The sequence below is a fragment of the Equus caballus genome, chromosome 12 (assembly GCF_041296265.1).
Source record: "Equus caballus isolate H_3958 breed thoroughbred chromosome 12, TB-T2T, whole genome shotgun sequence".
NCBI classification, from domain to species: domain Eukaryota; kingdom Metazoa; phylum Chordata; class Mammalia; order Perissodactyla; family Equidae; genus Equus; species Equus caballus.
This window is the reverse complement of record NC_091695.1, coordinates 42824965-42846738: the sequence shown is the minus strand read 5'-3', so window position 1 is coordinate 42846738 and position 21774 is coordinate 42824965. Positions and strand designations below refer to the sequence as shown.

At 61.4% G+C, this 21774-nt stretch overlaps 1 protein-coding gene across 4 annotated transcripts; it reads right to left on the bottom strand.

Annotated features, from left to right (window-relative positions):
• Positions 1 to 174: 174 nt before the first annotated feature.
• PCNX3 (pecanex 3) lies at positions 175 to 21423 on the bottom strand. 4 transcript variants are annotated; one of them, XM_005598316.4, is made up of 35 exons: positions 21129 to 21423; positions 20572 to 20759; positions 20233 to 20332; positions 20071 to 20110; positions 19876 to 19971; positions 18534 to 19661; positions 17905 to 18028; positions 17642 to 17820; positions 17071 to 17161; positions 16547 to 16682; positions 15125 to 15285; positions 14175 to 14328; positions 13903 to 13935; positions 13453 to 13624; positions 13238 to 13348; positions 12813 to 12904; positions 12544 to 12653; positions 12246 to 12351; positions 12045 to 12137; positions 11742 to 11892; positions 10469 to 10613; positions 9944 to 10121; positions 8848 to 8956; positions 8564 to 8693; positions 8084 to 8142; positions 7765 to 7980; positions 6824 to 7077; positions 3204 to 3434; positions 2945 to 3048; positions 2486 to 2633; positions 2157 to 2387; positions 1805 to 2079; positions 1282 to 1415; positions 900 to 1198; positions 175 to 823 (listed from the first exon to the last, which is right to left on the bottom strand). In XM_005598316.4, the coding sequence occupies exons 1-35, from the start codon at positions 21279 to 21281 to the stop codon at positions 629 to 631; spliced, it is 6126 nt and encodes a 2041-aa protein (XP_005598373.1). In that variant the 5' UTR covers positions 21282 to 21423; the 3' UTR covers positions 175 to 628. The 4 variants fall into 4 exon arrangements, with proteins under 4 accessions (XP_005598373.1, XP_001493961.2, XP_014585187.1 ...); XM_001493911.6 differs by having other exon boundaries at positions 15125 to 15246; XM_014729701.3 differs by having other exon boundaries at positions 17642 to 17817.
• Between the last annotated feature and the right edge of the window lie 351 nt (positions 21424 to 21774).

Sequence of the window (21774 nt, the reverse complement as noted above, 5' to 3'; positions counted from 1 at the left end):
GAGGCTTGTGAGGAAGGGGACCCATACCTACCTGAACCCCACCGTAGTCTAACCTTGATCTCCATCATGATCCAGCCCCATATCCTTTGTCCCCTTCTCCATCCTCATCCACCCTGACCTGGCCACCTCCTCTAGCCTCCACCCAAACGTTCCCAAATAGAAGAAACCACCAACCAAAATCAAAAATAGTGTTATTAATTCTGGTGTCTCCGAAGCACGGAAAAAAAAAAAAAAAGACAAAAAAAAGACAAAGAAACCACCCTTCCCACATTTCAGCCCCAAGTCCGGGCCAAGGGGCTGCCCCTGCAGGCAGTGCAGGCCCAGAGGCCAAGTTAGTCCTGGCCACGGGCTTCAAGTGGGACCAGCCCATGGGTTTGGCTCTTAGGGCCTGGCTGGGAGGCTGCCTGCCTCAGTTTGGGGAGCCTAGGCCCTAGACTAGGGATGAGAGATCAGGGGTCAAGGTCAGAGGTCTGGGCCACTCAGTTCTGGTGCTCTGGCTAAAGCAGCCAGAGGTCAGGGTTCAGATGTGGAGGCCAAAGCCACTCAGTTCTGTGGTCCAGCAGAGAGGGCCAGAGGCCAAGGGTCCAAGTTACTGAATCCTGGGCTGGGATCCAGGGTAACAGGCCACTCAGTACTGATGCTCCAGCAGGGGCTGGGCGGCCGGGCTCTCGCGTTCCTCAGCAGGGACAGGCCAGTCACCCAGGGCCCCAGTGGGTGTGCCGCTCTCGGGAGCACTGCTGTCCAAGCAAGGAACGTCCTGGGCCGCTCTGGGGGGCGAGGTGTTGGTACTGATATCCGGGCTGAGGCTGAGGTCTAGGGGCGCCTAGGGGAGGGGAAATAGGTTGGTGGGAGAGCACACCTAAGCTGCCTGTGACTCAACCTTCCCATAAGACCCTTACCTGAGATTTGGGGGTGCCTCCTTTGGGACTCCCTGAGGCCGGCTCCCCTTCGGATGCCCCCAGGCCCTTCCGACCCCCAAGGCTCCACTTCCCACTGGGACCCTCAGAACTGAGGGGACCAGGGCCAGGGGGCCTTGAGGGCCGGGGACCCTCGGTGGGGGTGGGCGAAGCAGGGGGCGGCCCAGGCAGCCGAGGGGGAGGCCACTGCAGCAGAGGAGGGGGGCGTCCATCACCAGAGCCACTCAGGGAGGGCCGCGGGCCCCAGCCAGGGCCTGGTGGGAGGGATTGGTCGCCACTGCCTGTGGGAGACAGATAAGAGGGCAGAGACCTCAGCCAGGCTGTCCTCCTCACCCACTGTTTCAGCCTGGTCTTGCCAGCTCACCTGCTGTGTTCTCAGGTGTGGGGTGTGCCAAGGGGGGGTTATTGCTGAGGGAGGTCAAGCCACCACCTCCGCCACAGTCCGAGTCATCCACGTTGCCACCGCTATTGCAGCCAGCACCACAGCCCTTATGAAGCCTGGGAAGGTGGGGCAGCAGTGGAGAAGAGTTGGCGGGGGTAGGGCCAGAGAGCTCACGAACATAAGCCCCCAGCCCTAGGACAAGTCACCTAACATCTCTGAGCTCTAGGGTCCTGTCTCTAAGAGATTTTCCCATCAACTTTGTGGGCTCTTTTAAGGAAGACATTATCAACGGCTGTTAAGGACAAAGACCACCTTCAGCTCTGTGGGGGGAGAGGGGGCGGTGGAGTCAGGTCAGCTCTGGGAGGGGGTCAGCTCTCAGGCTCAGTCCTGGCTCCAGCACTTCCTCACGCTGAGAGCAAGGAGGGAGTGGCTTCGTCTCTCTCAGCCTCAGTTTCCTGCTCCATGAACCTGGCTTCACGGGCTAGGGGCCGCATTCAGGGCTCACCTCTCCCAGCTGTGCAGAAGCCAGCGGGCGATGGCACCCAGGCTGACGGGGCCCCCCCACAGCGCCCGCAGCTGGGGGTGGCTGCCAGCCAGCGAGGTGGTGAGGGGCGACACGTAGATGGGGTAGCCCAGTGGCTGGTCGCAGGAGGAGTTGATCATGTTGCGCAGCGCCTGTTTAGCGTTCTGGATGCTGCCCCGCTCGGGGTTCCGGTTGCGCAGGAACACCAGCTCCTGCTGCTGCCCGGCCCACAGGCCTCGCACACACTCGCGGTTCACCTGCGGGCAGCCACACGCAAGGGTCAGGAGGCTGGCACCAGGGAGGGGGCCGGGTCAGGTGGGTGGGCCATCCCCACCTTGATGACTCGGAAGCTAAGGTGGCGCCGGTTGAGCATGATGATCTTGTACTCATCAGAGGCGTCATCCAGGACGTGGCGCAGTGCCAGCAGCGAGGGCGTGTTGCTGAGGATGGCGCTGCGCCAGGCCGGGTCGCCCTCGTGCGAGATGACCAGCCGCTCCTCGTTGGCTGCGATGGCATCATACAGGGCAGCCGGCTCCTCATACTCATCTGGGGATGTGAAGTGGTCCTACGGGCAGGACGTGGGGGCCAGGGTCAGTGGTCCCTGCCATCAGGAGGGGCTTCATCCTCTACTCGCCCACCCTGTCCAGGCACACCTCTCCCCACCTGGTGAAGCTTGAGGGCCATGCGAACCCCAGGCGCCACCACTCGATGAAGCAGGTCCATGTCGGCAAAGACCCACTCGTCTCGTGGGGAGGTGATGCGGAAGTCCCCCTTGAACAGGGCGTGCAGGCCATAGAGGAAGGGCTCCAGGCTGGGGAAGAAAGGCAGGGAGTGAGCACGAAGGTTTAGAGCTCTGGCTCTACGTGCAGTGGTCTGAGCCAAGCCCTGTCTTCATGCTGGGCCTCAGTTTCCCCATCTTGACAAGGAGGTCAGTCTCTGCCCAGCTCCCTCACAAGGTGGCAAGGAGCAGGCAAGGTCACAAGTGGGAGATTCCCTTGCCCACAGAAAAGAATCACATGGAAGGAAGGACTGATGTGGTTCCTGGGGGCCTCTGGCCCGGAGCTCTTCACAGAGTGGGTAGAGGGGAGAGCAGTAGGCCCAGCTGGACCTGTGCGCACTCACCTGGCAGACATGCTGTGTGAGGCTGTCCCCAGGGCCCGGCGGCCCAGCACACACAGACCAAAACACAGTGTAACCAGCGGGGAGTTCCAATCCTGGTCCACGGGCTGTGGCACAAAGACCCCATCCCCAAGAGCCCAGCTCAGACCTGGGTCAGGTAACTTGGGGTGGGGGCCAAGGGAGGCCGAGGGTGAGAGGACCCCACATAGGGAGGGGAGAAGCAGAGTGGGGAGAAGGCAGCCCCAGGGTAGGGTGACCTGACCTGGCTGCGCCGAGAGGCGCAGTACTGGATCCACTCGAGGTGCACCGCGCAGAAGGAGGGCAGCGAGAGGCCTGAAAGGCGAAGGTCATAGTCCTCATCCACGCTCAGTGAGAAGGTGGGGTCCGAGTCCGCATAGCCAGGCGCCCGCACAGGCCGCAGGGCTGCTGCAATGCCTTCGTGGCTTAGCCACGCCTCCAGCTTTGGTGAGCGGCTCACATAGTAGATGATGCTCTGGAAGGAGAGGGGAGGCGTCAGGGTTGGGACCAGAGACAGGGGCAGTACCCTAGCCCCGCAAATGGAGCAGAGAGCGTCAGGGTGAAGAGGATTCCCCTTTGACTGAGCTGAAGTCTGCTTCCTAGGATGCCTATCCTGTGTCCATCTCAGCTCCCTGAAGCCACAGGGGCAAGGCTGTGCTGCTCCACCAGGCCAGGGAGGAGGAGCGAGGAAGCCAACAGAAGCAGTCCTCCTCACAGAGTGGGCCCTGGAGGGTCCTTCACTGCGCCAAGGGCTTGCATGCTTGCCTCAGAAGATGCCCCATTTGTGAGGGAAACTGAGGCTCAAAGACAGGGCAGGCTTGCCTGAGGATACAGAGCAGGGCAGACTGAGCTGCGATCGGAACCCTGGGACCCTGGACACCACGAGGCTGTGGGATCCAGATCTCAGAGGCCTTGGAAGGTCAGGCTGAGATGGTGGGGCTGCCTGCAGGCCAGGGAGTCTAAGTGCCCCTGGGTCACAGGTCCCTCTAGGCAGCTGAAGTGTGACAGCCACAAGGGTTCCCCTCAGAAAAAAGATAGAGGCACAGCGTCCTGTGTCCAATTGGGGCTCCTGGACCCGTTAAGAGACTGCAGGTTTCTAACCAGGGGTTTGGGCAAAGGGAGAGGAGCTTGAGGAGGGCAGGCAGTTGGCAGAGCCAGGACAGATGGGCAGTACAAGGCTGGCAGCTGGCAGCCAGTGGTTACTGAAATGCCACGTACCGCCCTGGGATGGAGCCGATGGGGCTGGCCCTCTGCCTGGGTAAGGGGTAGGGAGTCCAGGGCTGGGGAGGGTAGTGCAGCTGGCCACAAACAGAGGGCATGCAGGAGTAGAAGCATCCAGCAGTGTGGCTCTGGGGGGCCGGGAGAGGCCAAGAGCCTGCGCAAAAGGACCACAGTACAAGCTGGGAAGAACCCAGGGCCTCAAAGAGCTCCCTGGGGGGGCACCTGGAGGCCACGGCTACGGGGGGGCTTGCCTGGCAGCTGGGAGCCTGGCCCCAGCATCAGCTTGGCTGTGGGCAGGTGGGTGGGCAGTCTGGGGAGGGCTGGGCTGTCCCTTTAACCAGAGGAAGGAGGACCAGGAGCTGAGTGGGGTGAGTAGGGGCAGAATGGCTGTGGGGAAGCTTCCAGCTCCAGGAAGACCAGCTCTGGACTGACCTTGTTGCCCAGAGGGTGTCTCAATACTCCCACCAGAGGCCCCAAGAAGAACCAGAAAGGAAAACCCTCAGGGGTGGAGGGAGGAGCCTGCCTGGCAAAGAGCAAGTGCTCCCTTAACTTCTGCCGCTGCCACTCTTCTGTGACACCCCAGCTGTCCTGGGACCCAGCCCTGGCGTGGCTCTAGCTGTAACAGCTCACACCTGTGAGCGTTCGCTGGCGTCTGCTCAGTGAAACCGCGCAGGCCTCACGACTGGGGTGCCTTTCCTGCTCTCAGCCCCACCTAAGTGCAGAAGCAGGTCTGTGGCCTCAGTTTCCTCAGCTGTAAAAGGGGCCAAGTGTATGGGCCCTGCCTCTTCTAAGGGTTGCTAAAAAGATCAAACAGGATAACTAACAGGCCTGGGCTTGGAAATGTTGCGAGGACCCCGAGGCGTGGCTGCGGGCGGATGTGGGGGCCGGTATCTCCACAGCTGCGGGGGCTGCACCGAGTTTCTCACTCAACTGCACTTCATGACTCCAGGGGAGGGGCGAGGTGGAGAGGGGACAGTGAGGGGGCTGAAGCCACACAGGAGGGGCTCTGGCTGCTCTGCCAGCCCCGAGGGCTGGACCAGACACATCCTTGCACTCCCCCAGGCTGGAGGAGCTGTCCTGCACACCTTCCCCCCCAGGCCCTGCCCACAGCAGCCCCTACTCTTCCTTCCAAACTTCACCCCACACTCCGTTTCTGGTCCTCCAGGCACTTCTCCCCGGCTGATTCTGCCCAGCCCTGGCAGCAGCTGTAGCCGTGGCAAGTTGGCTTCCCTGTGGGACTATACACTTGGCAGGGGTGGAGCTCATCTCAGCCTGCCAGCCCGGGCCTGGCCAGGCGCCTGGGGCCCAGCTGTGAGAAGGCTGCATGGGCCTGGAGCGGGGCTTTTGGGAGGCAGCCGGGTGACCTGGGAAGAGCACCTCTCTCGAAATGGGAGAGGAAGGTGGGCAGGCCCATGACCCCTGGGTGCCCCTGGACTGGGAATGTCCCTGTCTGGACCACAGCCTCTTTTTTGGTGAAAGCGAGGGGTGGGGGGCTGACAAAGCCTTCCCTAAGAGTGGATGGGTAGACGGAAAAAACGACAGAGAGATTATAGCTTCCCGGACGTATGGCACAGATGGGCTATCCGCTGGAGGCAAAAGGACAGCTGAGGGATACATAGGACCGCCCTCGAGAGAACTTCAAGGAGCAGGTGCAGGCTTACCTGGGCCCCAGAGGAGGCCCCTCCAGGCCCCTGACAGGGAGCCCCAGAACAGATGCTAAGAGGGCACAAGGGGACCCGGACTGTGACCACCAACACACCCGATTCCCACAGTGGGGGCCACAAAGCCTCATCATTCCTGCCATCTCACAGAACTACAATAATCCCCACTTCTCAAGGGGGTAAACTGAGGCAAAGCAATGGAGGTGACATCCCAGGTTTCTCAGAACTCAGTCCAGGGCTCCTTCTGGACCCCACACTGTGCCTCACGATCCCCACCTCCCTCAAGAGGTCTTGAGACCCCCAGGCACAGCTTGGAGCACCCAGGCTGAGGGAGGGAGGCCCAGGCCTGGGTCTGGGTCTATGCCTGGCTCTGCCACCTTCTCTTGATTCTGGAGCCTCAGGCAAATCGCTTTCCCTCTGCAAGCCACTTCCACATCTGAGACAGTGGGACCTCTCCTGGAGGGTGTGGTGGGCTCACCCAGCTCAGGAGAGGTGCCTGCCACACAGCCTGCCCCAGGGGAAGCACCACTGCTTGGCAGCTGCTCCTAAACTGTCACTAACATCACCAGTATTAGCATGATCGCCATTCTGCACTGGTGGGACGTGCGGCAGGGGGCCTGGTGGTCTAGAAGGTTGGCTTCACAACTGCCCCTCCTGAGACCAGCAGCCCTGAGAGGGGATCCATGCACGTGCTGCCCACCTGCCCCCAACACTTCCTGCCCAAGGTGAGCCTTCTGGAAGAGGGTGATAAGGAGCCCCGTCCCAGGCACCCCACTGTTAAGCGCCACACAGGCCGCGAGGCCCCCGAGGCCAGTTGTGCAGTGGTGGCACCCTGGGGGATGCTTAAACTCTCAAAAAGCCTCAGCTTCCCCTGAGCAAAAGAAGTTCTCAGTGATCCAGAAGCTGGCGCTCAGGACACTCCTGGTTAGCGCGTGGTCGCCGGCAGGGACCCCGCTGCCCAGCCGCCCGCCTGCCACCGTACCTTGACGTAGTAGGTGATGAGGATCTTGCGGAGGTCGAAGACCTGAAGCATGGAGGCAGCGTTGTTGTCGCTGATGCTGTAGCCCTCCAGCACGTACTTGCTGGCTGTCACCTCCCAGGCCAGCCAGCGCTGCCCAAAGGCGGCATTGAAGGACAGGACCCGCGGCAGGTGGCCAGGCTCACAGCAGCAGCAGCCCTCGTCCTCCTCCACGCCCTCCGTGATGGCCTCCACCTCGCGCTGCTGGCAGTACGTACCTGCGGGGGAGGGGCGACCAGTGAGGGGGCCTCCTCGCAGGCGAGGACCCAGGCGTGGTGCCAGAGGCCTGCGCCATTCATCCTCCCGCCTGGGGTGCCGTGTGAGCAAGTGTTACTGAATGAAACAAGAAATAAGTCCCTTTCTCTTCCTGACTCCCCGCAGCCACAGTGGGTGGGGAACAGGGGTCTGGTCCCTCATTTATAGAGGCAAAAACTGAAGCTCAAAGACAGGTGACTTGTTCAGGTTCATGTGCTCATCAGCTGTGCTTGGAGCCCCCGTGCATGCTCAGGGGCCTCTTCTGATGCTGGCGTCAACATGTACATCCTTCTGAGGGCAAGGAGCTGGCTCACTTACCAGGGGTTATGTGTGGCACCCAACCAGGGCCATCCCCGAGACCACAGAGCAGGCCAGTGGGAGCTGGCAGGAGAACCCAGAGCTCCAGGCCCAGGCATTCACCACACAAACAGTTCAGTCACCAAGGACCCAAAGTTAGGGCAGGGACAGGGTTGGCCAAAGGAGGCCCTGCCACGTCACTGCTCAGACTGGGAAACCCAGGCCCAGGGAGGAAGAGGCCTTGCTCAGGGTCACCCAGCAAACCAAGGCAGAGCTGGACTCGGATCCAGCCCTCACACACTAGGAAACAGGAAACACGGTGCCCCATGTCAGGCCCAGGCCCTGCAGCTCACCCCGGAACTCAAGGCCACGCAGCTGGAAGGTGACGAGGCCATTGCCAACCTCGATGAGGTGCACCAGAGCGTTGAGGTAGTCGGAGGCCAGGACAAAGCAGTCGCCAGGGCCGTAGTTGCCCCAGCGGCCCAGCACCAGGTCCCCACACAGCGTGTGCTGCAGCGAGCGCGTCAAGTGCTCGTAGAAGATGGAGTTGAGGTTGTTGTCGTCAGCGCCTGGGACCCAGGACAGACAGACACATGGACAAGGTGACAAGTAAGCAAGGCTCCCTCCCCCAGGAAGCTCCACCCTAAAGCCCCTGGATGGCTGCATACACACCGGGGTTCCGGTCCAGCTGCGTGACTAGGCGGGTGTTAGAATGATCCACACGTTTAGTGCTGTTCAGAGACAGAGCAACAACACAGTTGGCTGGGAGGGTGAGGCTGCCGGGGGTTCCGATGACGATTCCCCACTGGCCCACCATCGAGTCCTCTCCAAGCCCACACCCCTGCGCTCTGGGAGGACGCCATGACAGCGCCATCACACAGGAGGAGACTGAGGCTCAGGGACAGGAGCACACAGCCAGGGAGCCCAGGGTGGCAGCCTGAGGCCTTGGTGTGGCTCGGGTTTCACCCTCATCAGATCAGCCACCTGAAGCCCACCGTGCCGAGCTCTCAGGTCTGCGCTGTGGGACCCTCTCTGTGCCCCATCCAGCCTTAGGTCCAAACTCACCCTCCCTCCCAGCAACCTTTCCCACCCGCAAGGCCCACTCCTCCCGGGGTCCCCCCGAGTGACGCGCCTGTCTGCCACGAGACTCACTTGTAGTCGCGCTCCCAGAACTTGAGGGGCCGTGCATAGGACATGATGAAGACAGCACTGCCCAGCAGGGGGTTGAGTGGCGTGGAGAAGAGTGCGGAGAGGAGAGCCTGAACGAACAGCATGGCCGAGTCTGGGCCCGAGTCAAGGAGACGGGAGGCACACAGGACCCTCCCCAGCCTCCCTCGCCACCCCTCAGCTCCCCGCTAGCCCACCCCGCGCCCCTCATCCCTGGCCATGGCCCTCCCTGCACCCCCGACCCAGGCAGCGGGTGGCAGGCCGGGTACGTGGCACGGCGAAGGGCTGGGCAAAAGCGTGGAAAGCCGAGCCCCAGGTGATCTGCCAGGGCGCGATGTAGGTCAGCACAAAACGCAGCTTGTACAGCAGGTCCCACAGCTGGCAGGCCGGAGAGGGGAGGAGGTGAAAGACACGCAGGTCACTCACAGAGGTGGGGCCTACCAAGTACGCATTCAAGGCTTGGGGGCCACCCCACCGGTTGCCCACATGGGAGGCTAGCTCCAGATCACTCCCAGCTCTTTCTCTCTGGACCTGGCTCAAAGCCCCTGTGACCACCATTAGCAACTCCCAGCAAAGCTACCACCCGAAGGGGCATGAGCCATTTAATTCCCACGATCATCCTGGGAGCTTCCCACTGCTGTCCCACTTCACAGATGGGAAAGTTGAGGTTTGGAGAAAGCAGAGCAGATAAACGACTTGCTCAGGCCACCCCACTCAGTCAGTGATGAGGTTGGGCCTTGACTAGGGGACTGAAAGTCAAGAGACAGTCCCGGTCCTGCCCTCAGAGAGGGACAGTTTGGATCTTCCCTATCCTGAGCCAGACCAGAAAACCAGACTAGAATGCCCCAGTAAGGAAAAGGCTCCAGCCTGTGCTGGGACCCCACTGAAGGCCCCCAGTACAGTGCCAGGGGACAGTCCTTTGTTCACAGTGACCTCCCAGCCCCGGCTCAGGGAATCCTGCAGTGTGGCGGAGCAGTTCACAGACACCCAGGCCCCAGGGCCTTCTGAAGCTTGGCTCTGAACTGCTCTCGAGGGCTGTGGCTGACACAGCGGCAGAGCCCAGAGGACAAAGGCCAAGTCCTAACTACATGAACTGCTTATGAGAAAGGTGGTCAAGTACAGTGACTCAGAGAAAGAGCTGTGAAGTCAGACAGGCCTAGAGTCAAATCCTGACTCGCCAGCAATTCTCTGGGGGACCTGAGGCGAGTCACTTAAACCACAACTTCCTGTGAAGGCCCACGGTGGGGCTAATACGCAGCAGCAGCTACAGAGACTGAGGGCCCTGAGCAAGTCCCCCCTGACCAAGGCAGAGGAGGTCTGCTCTTGCCGCATGGCCTGGAGGCTATCCCACGGCCGCCAGCTCACCTTGCTGCAGAGCAGGGACATGAGGAAGTAGTCAAGCAGAAAGCCCTGGGAGAGGCGCGGGTAGTCGAAGTGGAAGAGCAGGACGGTGAAGGCCAAGGTCAGGTACTGCTGGGGCGGGCAGCAAAAGGCCGAGCGCAGCAGCTTCAGCCCAGCCACGGTCATCAGCAGCGCCCGGCAGCTACGGGCAAGGAGGGCGGTGTTAGGGGCCGGGCAGGGGCTCCGGGGGCAGTGTGTGTGGGTGCCCATCACTTGCCCGCCCTGGCCTGGGCTCTGCTGGGCTGTACCCTGCTCTTTTGGGCCAATGACTCTTAGCGTCCTCCTCTTTAGGGTTACCCCCTTTACACGTTTGGGCGATACATCTGCTTTCAGAAGCAACTGCTTCAATGGAAAGTGTGTCAGGAACTGGAGTCCTCCTTTAGCTCACTGGGCAACTGAGGCAAGTCTCATTCCCTCTCTGGGCCTCAGTGTCCCCACTGTCACTTGGGAATATAGACGGTGGGATGGTAGGGAGTGGGTGGCCCTCACTAGAGGCAGAACTTGTCCGGGTGGCTGACAACAGCATGGGCATCCACCGTGAGGGCGTTGAGCACCACGGCAGGGTAGATGAGATACTTCTCAACGCACTGCAGGCCGGCGTACAGCTTCTCAAACCACATCACCTGGGCAGCGCCTACAACAGAAGGTGGGCCTGTTGGCTGCACCTGGCCCTCCACACTCCCCTTCCAGTGCACGGCCGGGACAGGTGCGCTCTCAGAGGGAACCCTGAGAGAGGGCAAACCACAGGATGTGGTGTTCTGGGTCCCTAGAGACTTCGTGGGGGAGGCTGATCTTCGGCAGCCCAAACACAGGCGACGAGGCCCCGACAAGGCATGTCAGGGGCTTGGGGCAGGTGTTCTGCCCGTTCTGCTGTCTGCGAAAATGAGGCTGACAAGGACATCGCAGATGCCCACCAGAGCCAGGGCAGGCTGGGTGAAGTCCAAGTACATGGTGACCTGAAAATGTAGGCCCCTTCTGGGCTCAAGCTGACTGGGGCCACATGCTATAATATGGCACAGATGCTGGCCCAGTGGGCAGAATCTTTCATTGTTTAAGAACAAGAAGACATGTGGGTTTTCATGTAACAAATCCAGGTTGGTTTTTTTTTTTTTTTGAGGAAGATTAGCCCTGAGCTAACATCTGCTGCCAATCCTTCTCTTTTTGCTGAGGAAGACTGGCCCTGAGCTAACATCCGTGCCCATCTTCCTCTACTTTATATGTGGGACGCCTGCCACAGCATGGCTTGCCAAGTGGTGCCATGTCCGCACCCAGGATCCAAACCGGTGAACCCCAGGCTGCCGAACAGGAATGTGTGAACTTAACTGCTGTGCCACTGGGCCGGCCCCAAATGCAGAGGTTTAAACATCACCTCAAGGGTGACTCTGTGGCACAACCCAGGTGAAAATGTGAGCCAGGCAGATTCAGTCCCTTGGCAACCAGGCTGTAACTCTGGACAAGAGATCCCATTAGGGCCCTGGAATTCTACTTTCTCCAACTCCTCAGAGAAAGCAAGGCGGGCAGAGCAGACTGGGTGAGAACAAAGCAGGGCCGAGCTGGGGCACAGCCGGCAGGAGAGGGCACACAGGGCAGTGAAGGGCCACAGGGACAGCGAGGGCCAGGGCCGGCACAGACAGGGCAGCGTGGGCAGAGGCTGCCCCCTGCTGGCCCTCTGAGCGGAGGACCCGCTCCCATCAGGCTGGAGGTGAGCCAGGAAATGAGGGTGGCAGGGGAAGAGGGGTCCCAGCCCAGGGCGCACACTCACCGCGCACTTCGTACTGGCTGTACTCCAGCGGCTTCAGCACGGGCTGCGACAGGCAGAACCAGGGCAGCTGTTTGCGGAGCTGTGGCAGCAGGTAATGTGTGAAGAAGCCCACGGCCCCAGCCAGCGCATACAACACGAAACCCAGCACTGACTGCAAGAGGGAGAGGCCAGAGCTCAGCCAAGTGGAGGGGGCCAACGGGCAGGAGGGGCGAAGGACACGAGGCCGGAGCTGCCCAGGGCCCTCAGATCAGACTGGCTCCTGCAAAGACTAAGGGGGCGTGGGGGGGCCTGTACCACACAAACCTTCAGGGCAATGAAGACGGTGCTGGCGCTGATGGCAAAGGTGAGCACAGCGATGACAACACACATCACTAGGTCGGAGTGCAGGACCTCACGCTGCAGGGCCAGGAAACACCAGCTGAGGCGCCCGCCGCCAGTGGCTGACCATACCCCCTCTCTCAGCCCCGGACCCCAAGGCTAGAACCCCACCCCCGGGCCCCTCACCACCGACTGGCGCATCTTGTCCGGCAGTGGGTCTGGGGGCTCAGCCCGAGCTGTCTCCAAGCTCCGCTCCTCCAGCTCAGGGAACAGCTTGCTCCGGATCAGAGACCTAGCGTGGGTGAGGAGAGTCAGGGGCCCAGGTCTGGGGAGGCCGCCCCCTTCTCCCACAGGCTTCAGGGTCAGTGGGTGGCAGGCACAAGCACAGACCCACAGACCCCCCCCCCCCAAGCCCCTGCCATGCACAGACACACACACAAACACACACGTGTGTGCATACGGACAGGCACATGCAGGCACCCACCAGAGCACGGTGGGGTCACTGCTCTGCCGGCTCAGGTGGTAGGACAGCGCCACCAGGAGGCCACAGAAGACGGAGAAGAGGACAGGGACGTGCTGCTCCGGCCAAGGAGTCTGGGGAGAGAACCCATGCTGGTCAGGGGAGGTGAGGGTAAGCAGTGGGGGGTGCCCCCCATGGGAAAAGCCACTGCTGAGGCCGATTCACAGCCCTATCCCAACGACCCCCCCGCCCCCCGGGCCTCAGCATGCCCCCCACCCACAGGTCACCCCTACCTTGATGGCCCCAAGGCAGAAGCCATAGAGCAGAGCAGCAGCCAGCAGGCTGCGGGAGAGGCTGAAGACAGCTGTGAGCGGGCTGGTGGCGGCTGTGAGGGGAGGAACAGCAGGTGAAGCCCAGCTCCCCCCTTCTGGCACCCGACTCCCCACCAACTGCCCCTCAACTCCCAGAGGCTAGTCTCCCCGGGACCCCGGCCCCAGGCCATTGTTCTCTGCCTCCCCCAGCCCTGAGAGGCCCTCAGAGTTTCTGGCGCTCTCTGGTTTAAAGGACTCGCCTGGGGAGAAAGGGGAAAGGATGGGTGAGGAGTCCACAGTAGAGATGGTGGAAAAGCCTCAGCTAAGGGCTGGAACCACAGACCTAATCCACGGCCCCTCCTGGCCCCACACTGCCCCGACTCCCAAGCCCTCTGTGGGCCCCATACCTGTGCCCCCAAAGCCGTGCATATCTATCTGCTCCAGCAGGTACATGAGGCAGGTGTTGACCTGGGGCAGGAGGCCCAGGAGGAAGACGAACGGGAAGCACAGGGTGAACACTGGCAGAGAGGGGAAGTGAAGGCCCGGTCAGCCCGCCGGCCACCCCTTGGCCCACCCTTGGGGCCTCACTTCCTCCAGCCACCTCAGCCCTGTCCAGTCTCACCAGTGGCCACGTCACGGGCACAGAAGAAGAAGGAGGCGGAGAAAAGTGTGAGGCCGTAGAGGGAGACGGGCGGGAAGGGCTGAGCTGAGCCCAGAGCGTCCAGCAGCCAGATGAGCAGACAGCAGATGCAGAAGTAGACAGGCCGGCTGTACGCGATCACCCAGTTGTGGCCCTGGGGAATGGGGCCGTGAGGAGCTGGGCCTCCCCCACTGACCACTTCACATGCATGTGCACACACTCATGAACACGCTCATGCACGCTCACATGCCCCAGTCCAGCCCTGGATCAAAGGCCGAAAGCCTGGTGGGGTTGGGGCAGCTGGACCGAGGTTCTGGGGTAATAGGGGTGCTGTGGAGCCCTGCCCCTCTCCCACTCGACTCCCTCCCCACCTGGCCTCAGGCCCCCCCAGGGTCCAGGCCCGAGCCTCTGGGGAGGGACGCTGAAACTCACGTGCATGGGAGATGCCGCATCAGGCTGGACGCTCTGGAAGAGACAGGAGCTACACTGGCAACAAGAGCCAGAGCCCACGGGAGGGTCAGAGGCCCCAGGACCTGCTCAGTTCCACCACTGGGCCATTATGAGCGACCAGGGCAGGCTCTGGTTACGGGGGATCTTAGGCATCTTATCTGCTTTCCAGCTCATACTCCTCAAAATGAGTCATGGGAAGGCGTGGTCTAGGAAGAGGTGGGTGGGGCAAGGAGACCCAGGGAGCCGGGCCTAACCTTCAGCAGGGAATACTGGCAGGAGGCAATGACCAGGCAGAACTGGAAGACCCAGATGTCGGTGAAGAAGCCCTTGAGCAGCAACAGGTAGCCCAGGAAGGCAACAAGGCTGCTCAGGCCGACGCCGAGAATGTTCTCCACCAGCCCTCGCGTCCTGGAGAGACAGCAGGGTCAGGGCACACCCACCTCCTCGCCCACAAGTAGGGTGAAAGGTGGGCACTGGGGAGACAGGACCTGGTCTCAAAGGCTCATGTCTGGGCGTATGGCCCTGCCAGTCCTCACCGTCTGAACATCCGAACTTCTGACCTCTCGGGGACGAGGCCAGGTTGCACCTGCCCCACGTTGCTCCTCCTGCATCCCAGTCTTTGCCCTCCTAGACCCCAAGGGCTCTAGGCACCACCAGTCCAGGACTTGCCCACCTGCGGCTCCCGCATGCTGCATCAGTCACCCCACACTACGCCAGGGGCAGTGCCTAACCCACCCCCACCAGGAGAAAGCCGGAGCCTGGGAAGCCAGGACAAGGGTCTAGGCCCAAGGGGTCCACAGACAACAAAAGTCATGTGACTTCTCTATCTGACTTTCTGGGCCACAGTTTCCCCTGAGAAATGGGAAAGCTGAGACAAACGGTTTGTGAGCTTTTTTAGGCTACAGGACTCAATTTAAATCTAACACAGAAGCACAACAAAAACAACAAACCGAACAGGAATACTTTGTTGCGAGGAGAACTTTGGGACATAGGGAGTGACTATAGCACCACCCATGGGGCCACCCCTTTGCTCCCAAGAAGAACCTGAAGAAAGCCCACTGCAAACCCCAGACCCCGAGGCACCCTCAGCGACCCCCAGCGTCAGGTTCTCTGATGCCATGAGGCCTCCACACGTTCCCAGGATCTGAAAGGCCAAGGGCCAGGGGCGATCCAGGGATTAGGGGCCAAGGCGGCGGGCTCTCACCGGTCTAGCAGGGCCAGCAGGGCGAGCCGCTCGTAGCGCACGGAGGTCCAGCGGCCAGGAAGGAGCCAGTACTTGTAGCTGTGCTGGGCACGCGGCGGCGCCTCCTCCATCAGCGTCTGCTCCTGGGATTCGTGCAGGGAGTCCTGGTCCAGCAGGTCAAACTGCGGTCCCCACAGCCGCAGCCATCAGCCCCTCGCCCCCCACATGGTCGATCACCACAGCCCCCCACCCAGCACACACTCGCTGGTTGGCCATTTCCTCTAACACAAAGTCCGCACCATCTAGCGGCCCTGTGGCCTGCCCTGACCTTCCATCACAAGGGCCTGCTCCTTTCTCCAGGTTCCCAGGACACGACTCAATGGCTGCTGGGGACTGCTGGGGATGCTGGGAGCCAGAGTTACAAGATCCGATGTCTGTTTTCCCCACTCAGGCAGCATCTCCTGCCTCTTCCTGGGCTCAATGAAATCCACCATGTCCTTTGGGACTTGGCGCAATCACTACTTTTCTCCTGGACAGAGCCATCAGGGTCACTCTGACCACACTACCCTGGAGCACACAGAGCACCAGCCCTGAGGACAGGCCCAGGTGCCAATGCCAGTGCTGCGAGGCCCTGGGTGAACTACTTGATCTCTCTGGGTTTCTTGTGTCCTTCACTCAACAAGCACTTATAGGGTACAACGATGGGCCTGGCCCTGCGCTGGGCCGTAGGGAGACAGTGGAGAGGCAGACACACGGCCCCGCCTCTGGAGGTGGCCGTCAGCTGTATTAGAACAATGCCCACCCCATAGGATGGTAAAGCAGAATCAATGCATCGGGCAGGGGCGCGTGGGGCTTCTAGGCGTCGCTCCTGGGGCTGTCTGCAGCGCTGGGTGATAAATGCAGCAGTGCTCCTTATATGACTGTTCTTTACACTCTCGAGTCTGTGTTTTGCGCATTCTCAGTACTTTTGCTATTACTAAGCTGACAGCATAAATTATGTCCAAATCAGGATACTTTCAGAAGCGCAAAGGGGCACTATGAATAACTCTGCTGAGACGACGATCGTGAACAGAGGGCCCCAGGCTAACCTGTGTCAGGTGCCCAGCACAGGGAAAAGCATAGTCACGTTGGGTAAGTTTTACTGCCCCTTCTGCAGGTATCATTGTTAACACCCATCGTCCTCACTAACTGTGGGCCCTCCAGAATAAAGAAAATACTCCAAATAGGTTTGTTAAGTAAGCAAATAAATGATCCCTTGGGTCACTCAGATCCAGAGCTTGCACACCCTGTGCCAGGCATCAAAGGTCAGGACAGGCACCTTCGGGCCCTGAGAGCCCACACTCAGAGCGGCCTGCCCCTTGGTACCTGGGCGGGTGTTCAATGATCTGCCCCCCCATCACTGCCCGCCTCCTGCAGGTCCTTCCCCAACAGCTGGCTCCTCACCTCTGGGATCTCCAGGGGCACTCGGCGCACCTGCATGCCCTGCAGAACCACAGGCCTTGGCTGTAGCAGGTTCAGGCCACCTGTTGCCTCTGGGACATCAGCTGAGTGGAAGCTGGAGGAATGCGAGTGGCGGTCCCTATAGGAACGACAGCCGTGAGGGTGAGGGCCATTGACATACCCTGGAATGGGGTGGGGTTGAGCCTGAGGCATAGCCATGACTGGGGGCCCAAGGAGACTTGGATACACCAAAAGCAGCACAGGGGGTCCAGGAAAGGCAGGTGGCAGAGGCACCTCCATCCCAGGTCCTGGGCTTCTGAGAAGGCCCTGAAAGCCTTCTGCTTGAAGTGCCATGTCCCTACAGTATCAAGGGATCCCTGTAGGCCTGCCCCTCACTGCTCTTCACCCTTCCCTACTCCTAGAGGTTCTGAGCTGCCCCTGCCCCAGCCCAGTGAAGGGAGAGACAATCCCCAGAAATGGCAGCCTCCCAGGCCACCGGTCCGGGAGAGCCCACCTGGGAGACTCACCAGGCTCCGTTGGCTGCCTGCTCCCCCTGCTGCCCTACCGGGTTCTCGTAGCCGCCTCCAGCCAGGCCAAAGGTGTAGGAACGCCGCACACCTGGGGCAGGGGTGTGGGACACGAGGTAGCACGTCAGGAACAGGAACATCAAGGCCCAACCCACATGGGCACCAGGGCCATCAAGTGGGCAAGAAGCCTGTGCTGTGTCCCCCTAAATGGCAGCCCAGTCCCTGGGGACCAAGAGCTGGAGAGGAGCGGGACTGCAGGTCAAGGGCCAGGCCCTGAACTCAGCCTGCCCTGGGTTTGGATCCCTGTTCTACCACTCACTCAGCCCGTGACTTCAGGCTGTGCCTCAGTTTCCTCATGAGCAGAACAGGAATGATGAGGCTACCCATGCCTCAGAAAGGCTGCAAGTTTGGCGTCAGGCAGTGCAGGTAAAGCAGTCACCACTGGGCTGAGGTATGTATCCAAAAGAGTGAACACTGCTGCTAGGATGACAAAGACCCCCAGCAGAAGAGAAACGGGGTGTTGGGCCAGCCAAGGTCAGAGGCTTGGCCCCCGGACTCCGGAGGGGCTCACCACTCTCATCGTAGAAGTAGTGCACGGCACCCTCAGAGGTGTCGTCAAAGGTGCAGGCCTCGTGCACGTTGGCTCCGGCCCGGGTAAGCAACAGCGACGAGGCGAAGTGCAAGGCAGAAGGCAGCGTCAGCGCCCGGGAGTGGGAGGCGGCCCGGCCGCGCTGAGCCTCCTGCAGGCTGCTGGGGAGGGGTGAGCCCACAGGTCAGCACCACTGAGAGCCAGCTGGCCCCCACCGTGCCTCTGACCAGCCAGCAGGTGCTCACCTGGGGGGCGAGCCCATGACGGAGGCTGGAGGGGTGGGGTTGCTGCCTGCATTGTGGCGCCTCCGGATCGCCTGGGTCCGCCTCACATTGCTCGAGCGGTCCTGTTTGCCAGTCTCCTCGGCCGCTGCCCAGAGAGAGACCCCCGACCGTAAGTGACAGAGGTTTAAACAGAGCCTGGGAGCAGGCAGCAAATGCTCCTTCATGGAGCCAAAGGTCAGATCTGCCCATAGAACCACCGTGCCCTGCCTCTGGAGACCAGCCAGGTCACCTAACCACTTGTGCCTCAGTTTCCACACTTGGAAATAAGGACAATGTGACCCGCCTTGCCCCACTGGTGGCCCAGAATAAACGTGGAAGCTGAAAGTCCTCAAACAGCAGCAGCTTTGCACTAACTGCAAGACCTGGAGCCAGGTGTCTGAGGGCTCTGTGCCTCAGTCTCCCCATTGTTGGAGCCCTGCTTATCCGAGGGGTTTGGCAGGCATCACTCAATCGCTGAGTCCACATCCATCTACTGCTTGAGACACAAGCTGAGACGACTCTGACCAGGTCCCCTCCAGCCTGTCCCTTGCCTAAAGCCAAGCCCCTACCTGGCTTGCTTTCCCCACCCCAGCCCTGGAGCCGGCACTCACCTCCTCCCACAGCACCTTCCTCCTGCAGCTCCCCCCGCCAGCCGGGCTGGTTGGCAGCAGGTCCCCTCCGGGCCTCAGTGGGCAGCACAGCAGGCTCACCAGCAGCCAGCTCCACCCCTGCCTGGGCCTCCAGCTCAGCCTTGGAACCAGCCAGCGGGGCCCTCAGGACATCACCCCCTGCCCCATCCATGCTCAGCACACGGGCATGTGTTTTGGCGCTGGCGGTACTAGGCGTCCGCTGGGTCCCATAGGGCCGCTTGGGGGGCACAGCAGTCCCCTCCTCAGCCCCATGGGGGGCCCGTCGCTTCCGGGGTCCCCCTGCTGCACCCCGGGAGCTCTCGGGGGAGTAGCAGGAAGTAGAAGAGGAGCTTTCAGTACTGTAGCGGCGCTGAGATCGGAGACTGGAGGCTGGGCTCAGTTCGCTGCCCTCGCTGGTGTCTTCGTCCTCAAAGAAGCCCCCGCCTTCAAGCAGGGGCCGCCGAGGGGCACGGCCGGGTGGGGAGTGTCTTCGCATAGGTGGCCGCCGTTTGCCAGGCCGCAGCAGGGCCAAGTCCTTGGGCCGGACAACCAAGAGTGGCTCAGCTGGGCCCGGCGGCGTCCCTGCTCCTATGACTGTGTCAAAGGAACGCAGCGTGTCGTCAGAGGGGACTCCAGCATCTGGTGAGGCAGGCAGCTCAGCCTCAGAAGGTGGGTCCGTGTCGCTGCCCTCAGGGGCCTGCCCACCAGGGGGGCTGTCCAGGTGGGTGGAGTTGGTCTTCTCACTCTTGAAGCTGCTCAGCGTCTCCCGGTCAGTGCCACTGAAGCAGGAATCGGAGGAGCCAGCTTTCTGGGGCAGGGGCTCACCTGAGCCCCGCCGGTCCAGGGGCTGGTAGCCGCCCGCTCCCCGGCGTTGTTCCCGTCGACTGCTGGTCCTCACCAGGGCCCGGTCAGGCCGCGTCAGGGTCAGGAAGCTCTTGCTCAGCTCCTGGCTGAGGCTCCCCTTCAGCAGGGGGCTCATGGGAGTGTCAGCCACACTGCTCCCACTCCAGGGAGCTCCATCTCCAGCCAGGGGAGAACGTTCTGAAGAATCCGTGCTCGGGAGAGAGGGATCTGGGGCAGCTCCCGGGGGCGTCTGGGGAAGGTCTCCAACTATCAGAAGAAACGAAGACAGAAAATGAGATAACGGCATGCTCCAAGAACTGGTGGTCCTATGACCTCCTCTCTCCAAGAGCCCAGCTGGGACAGGACACTGAGGAGGCCCCATCCAGAAGGACAAAGAGAGCCCCAGGGGAGCAAAAGTTGGGGTGACAAAGACAAGATGGCTAGTCTTCCCCCAAGCCCCTGCTACACCATACCCACTCACTCAGTTTCTCCTGCGAGTTTAGCTTCAGCATCTCTCGATCAGCTGAGGTCACGATCACGTTGTTGCTGCCCTGCTCTCGCACTAGCTCCTTGATGTCTGCAACCATGGCCCCAGAGGTGTCAGCAGGACCTCGAGGCATCTGCATGCCATCCCCTCTTCCACCACCACCTTCACCCCTGAGCAGGAGCCACCTACCTCTGAGGGGCCCGGAGTCCTCCATCCGGGGCAGCAACTCCTGAGCAGACAAAGAGAAGCAAGAAGGTGCAAACAAGGCAAAAAGTAGGCTCAGGACATACCCACAGTGGGGACGAGCTCCCAGAAGAGGTACGGGAGAGGCTGAGGGCTGACACCACTCACCGAGACCTGGTTGAAGCCAAACACGGAATGCTGGGAGCTACAGCGCACTGGGGGTGTGGAACTCACTTTCCGAAACACTGTCATCTCCACTCCAGGGTCCCTAGCAGTGAAAAAGAGCACCAACTTTGAACTAACTTTTCCTCTTTATACAGTACTTCTTCTGCCATCCCCATCACTCCTCCATTCTCAACAGTGCCCTTACAAGTCCAGGGCCGACCACAGAACAAGTGTGCACCAGCTCATACAGCCAAGCTTCCCTAACCCCCTTCTCCATCCTCCAATGCTCAGGCCCAGACACTAAGAACCCTCAAGTCCCAACACAGCCGCTGCGCCACCCACCTGGGCAGACTGCTGTCCCCCTGGGCGGGCGCTTCCTCTGGCTCTCCTATGGTAGAGTTGCGCTTCTCCACAATCTCGCCCTGGTCGAACATGGCATGCAGCCGATAGTTCACAGTCTTGATGGTAGCGAAGATGACAGCCACCACAAGGCAGTACACACCAGCCACCATCAAGCTGGGGGGCAGGACCTGGGGGTGACAGCCAGTCAGGTCCTTCCTCACACAGCCTGGCCCCCTGGGATGGACCTACCACCAATCGTGGCTAGGATTCACAAGTTCACAAGAAGGTTTCCTCACCCTTCTTTGCAACTAGAACAAAGACCCTGTCAGGGAGCTCTGCCTTTTAACTGGAAAGAGAGACTAAGCGAGGGGCTCAAGGTCACCCAGCCCAGGAAGGGAAGAATCTGGTCTCTCCTCTACACACCCCAAACTCTAGATTCCTCTTTCCACACGCCAGTCCCCGAGACACAGCCCTGAATCCCTACCAGGCTGCCACCCCTCCGTGACATCTGCCCTCCCTTTTCCAGGAGGGAGTTACAGGTGGCGGCAGTATCTCACCATGTACAGCAAGAAGGGAAAGGTGAGCAGGAAGATCCACACATAGAGATGGAAGCAGTTGGAGAAGGTGCTCTGGTGCGGGTCGAAGAACCAACCGCCGGTGAGAGAGGCCCACACCCCCTGGCGCAGGATCTGCAATACCTGCGACCCCATGGCCCCGCCGCTGCTGCGCGCGCCCCCCTCCCGGGACCCTCATGGGGGCGGCCCCCGGCCCATGCCCCGCCTGGCGCCCGAGGGCCCCGGGGCCCGGCCTCGCGCTCACGCCATGGCCTCCCCCAGCGGGGGAGAGGGGTCGGCCGGGCGAAGGTGCGGGCAGGGGGCGGGGCCGGCCGAGGCGGTCAACGGCGCGAAGCTCGGGCGCGGGGGTGGAGCCGCATCAGGGGCGGGGTCTGGGCCCCCACCCCCGGCCCAGAACTGCTCCGAGGGGCCGAGCCGGCAGGCAGGCGCGGGGCACGGGCCGGGTACCCGTCGGCGGCATCCAGAAGTGGGCGTGGGGTGGGTGCTCCGGGGGTACAGGTGACGGCTCTCTCGGCTCCGGCCCGGGAGAGCCCGGGGACACTGAGGTCCACTTCCGGGGTCACAGGTCACTCGCTTAGGGCTCCGCGTTCGCCCCGCTTCTGCGGGAGCCGGCCCAAGGGGGAGGCCG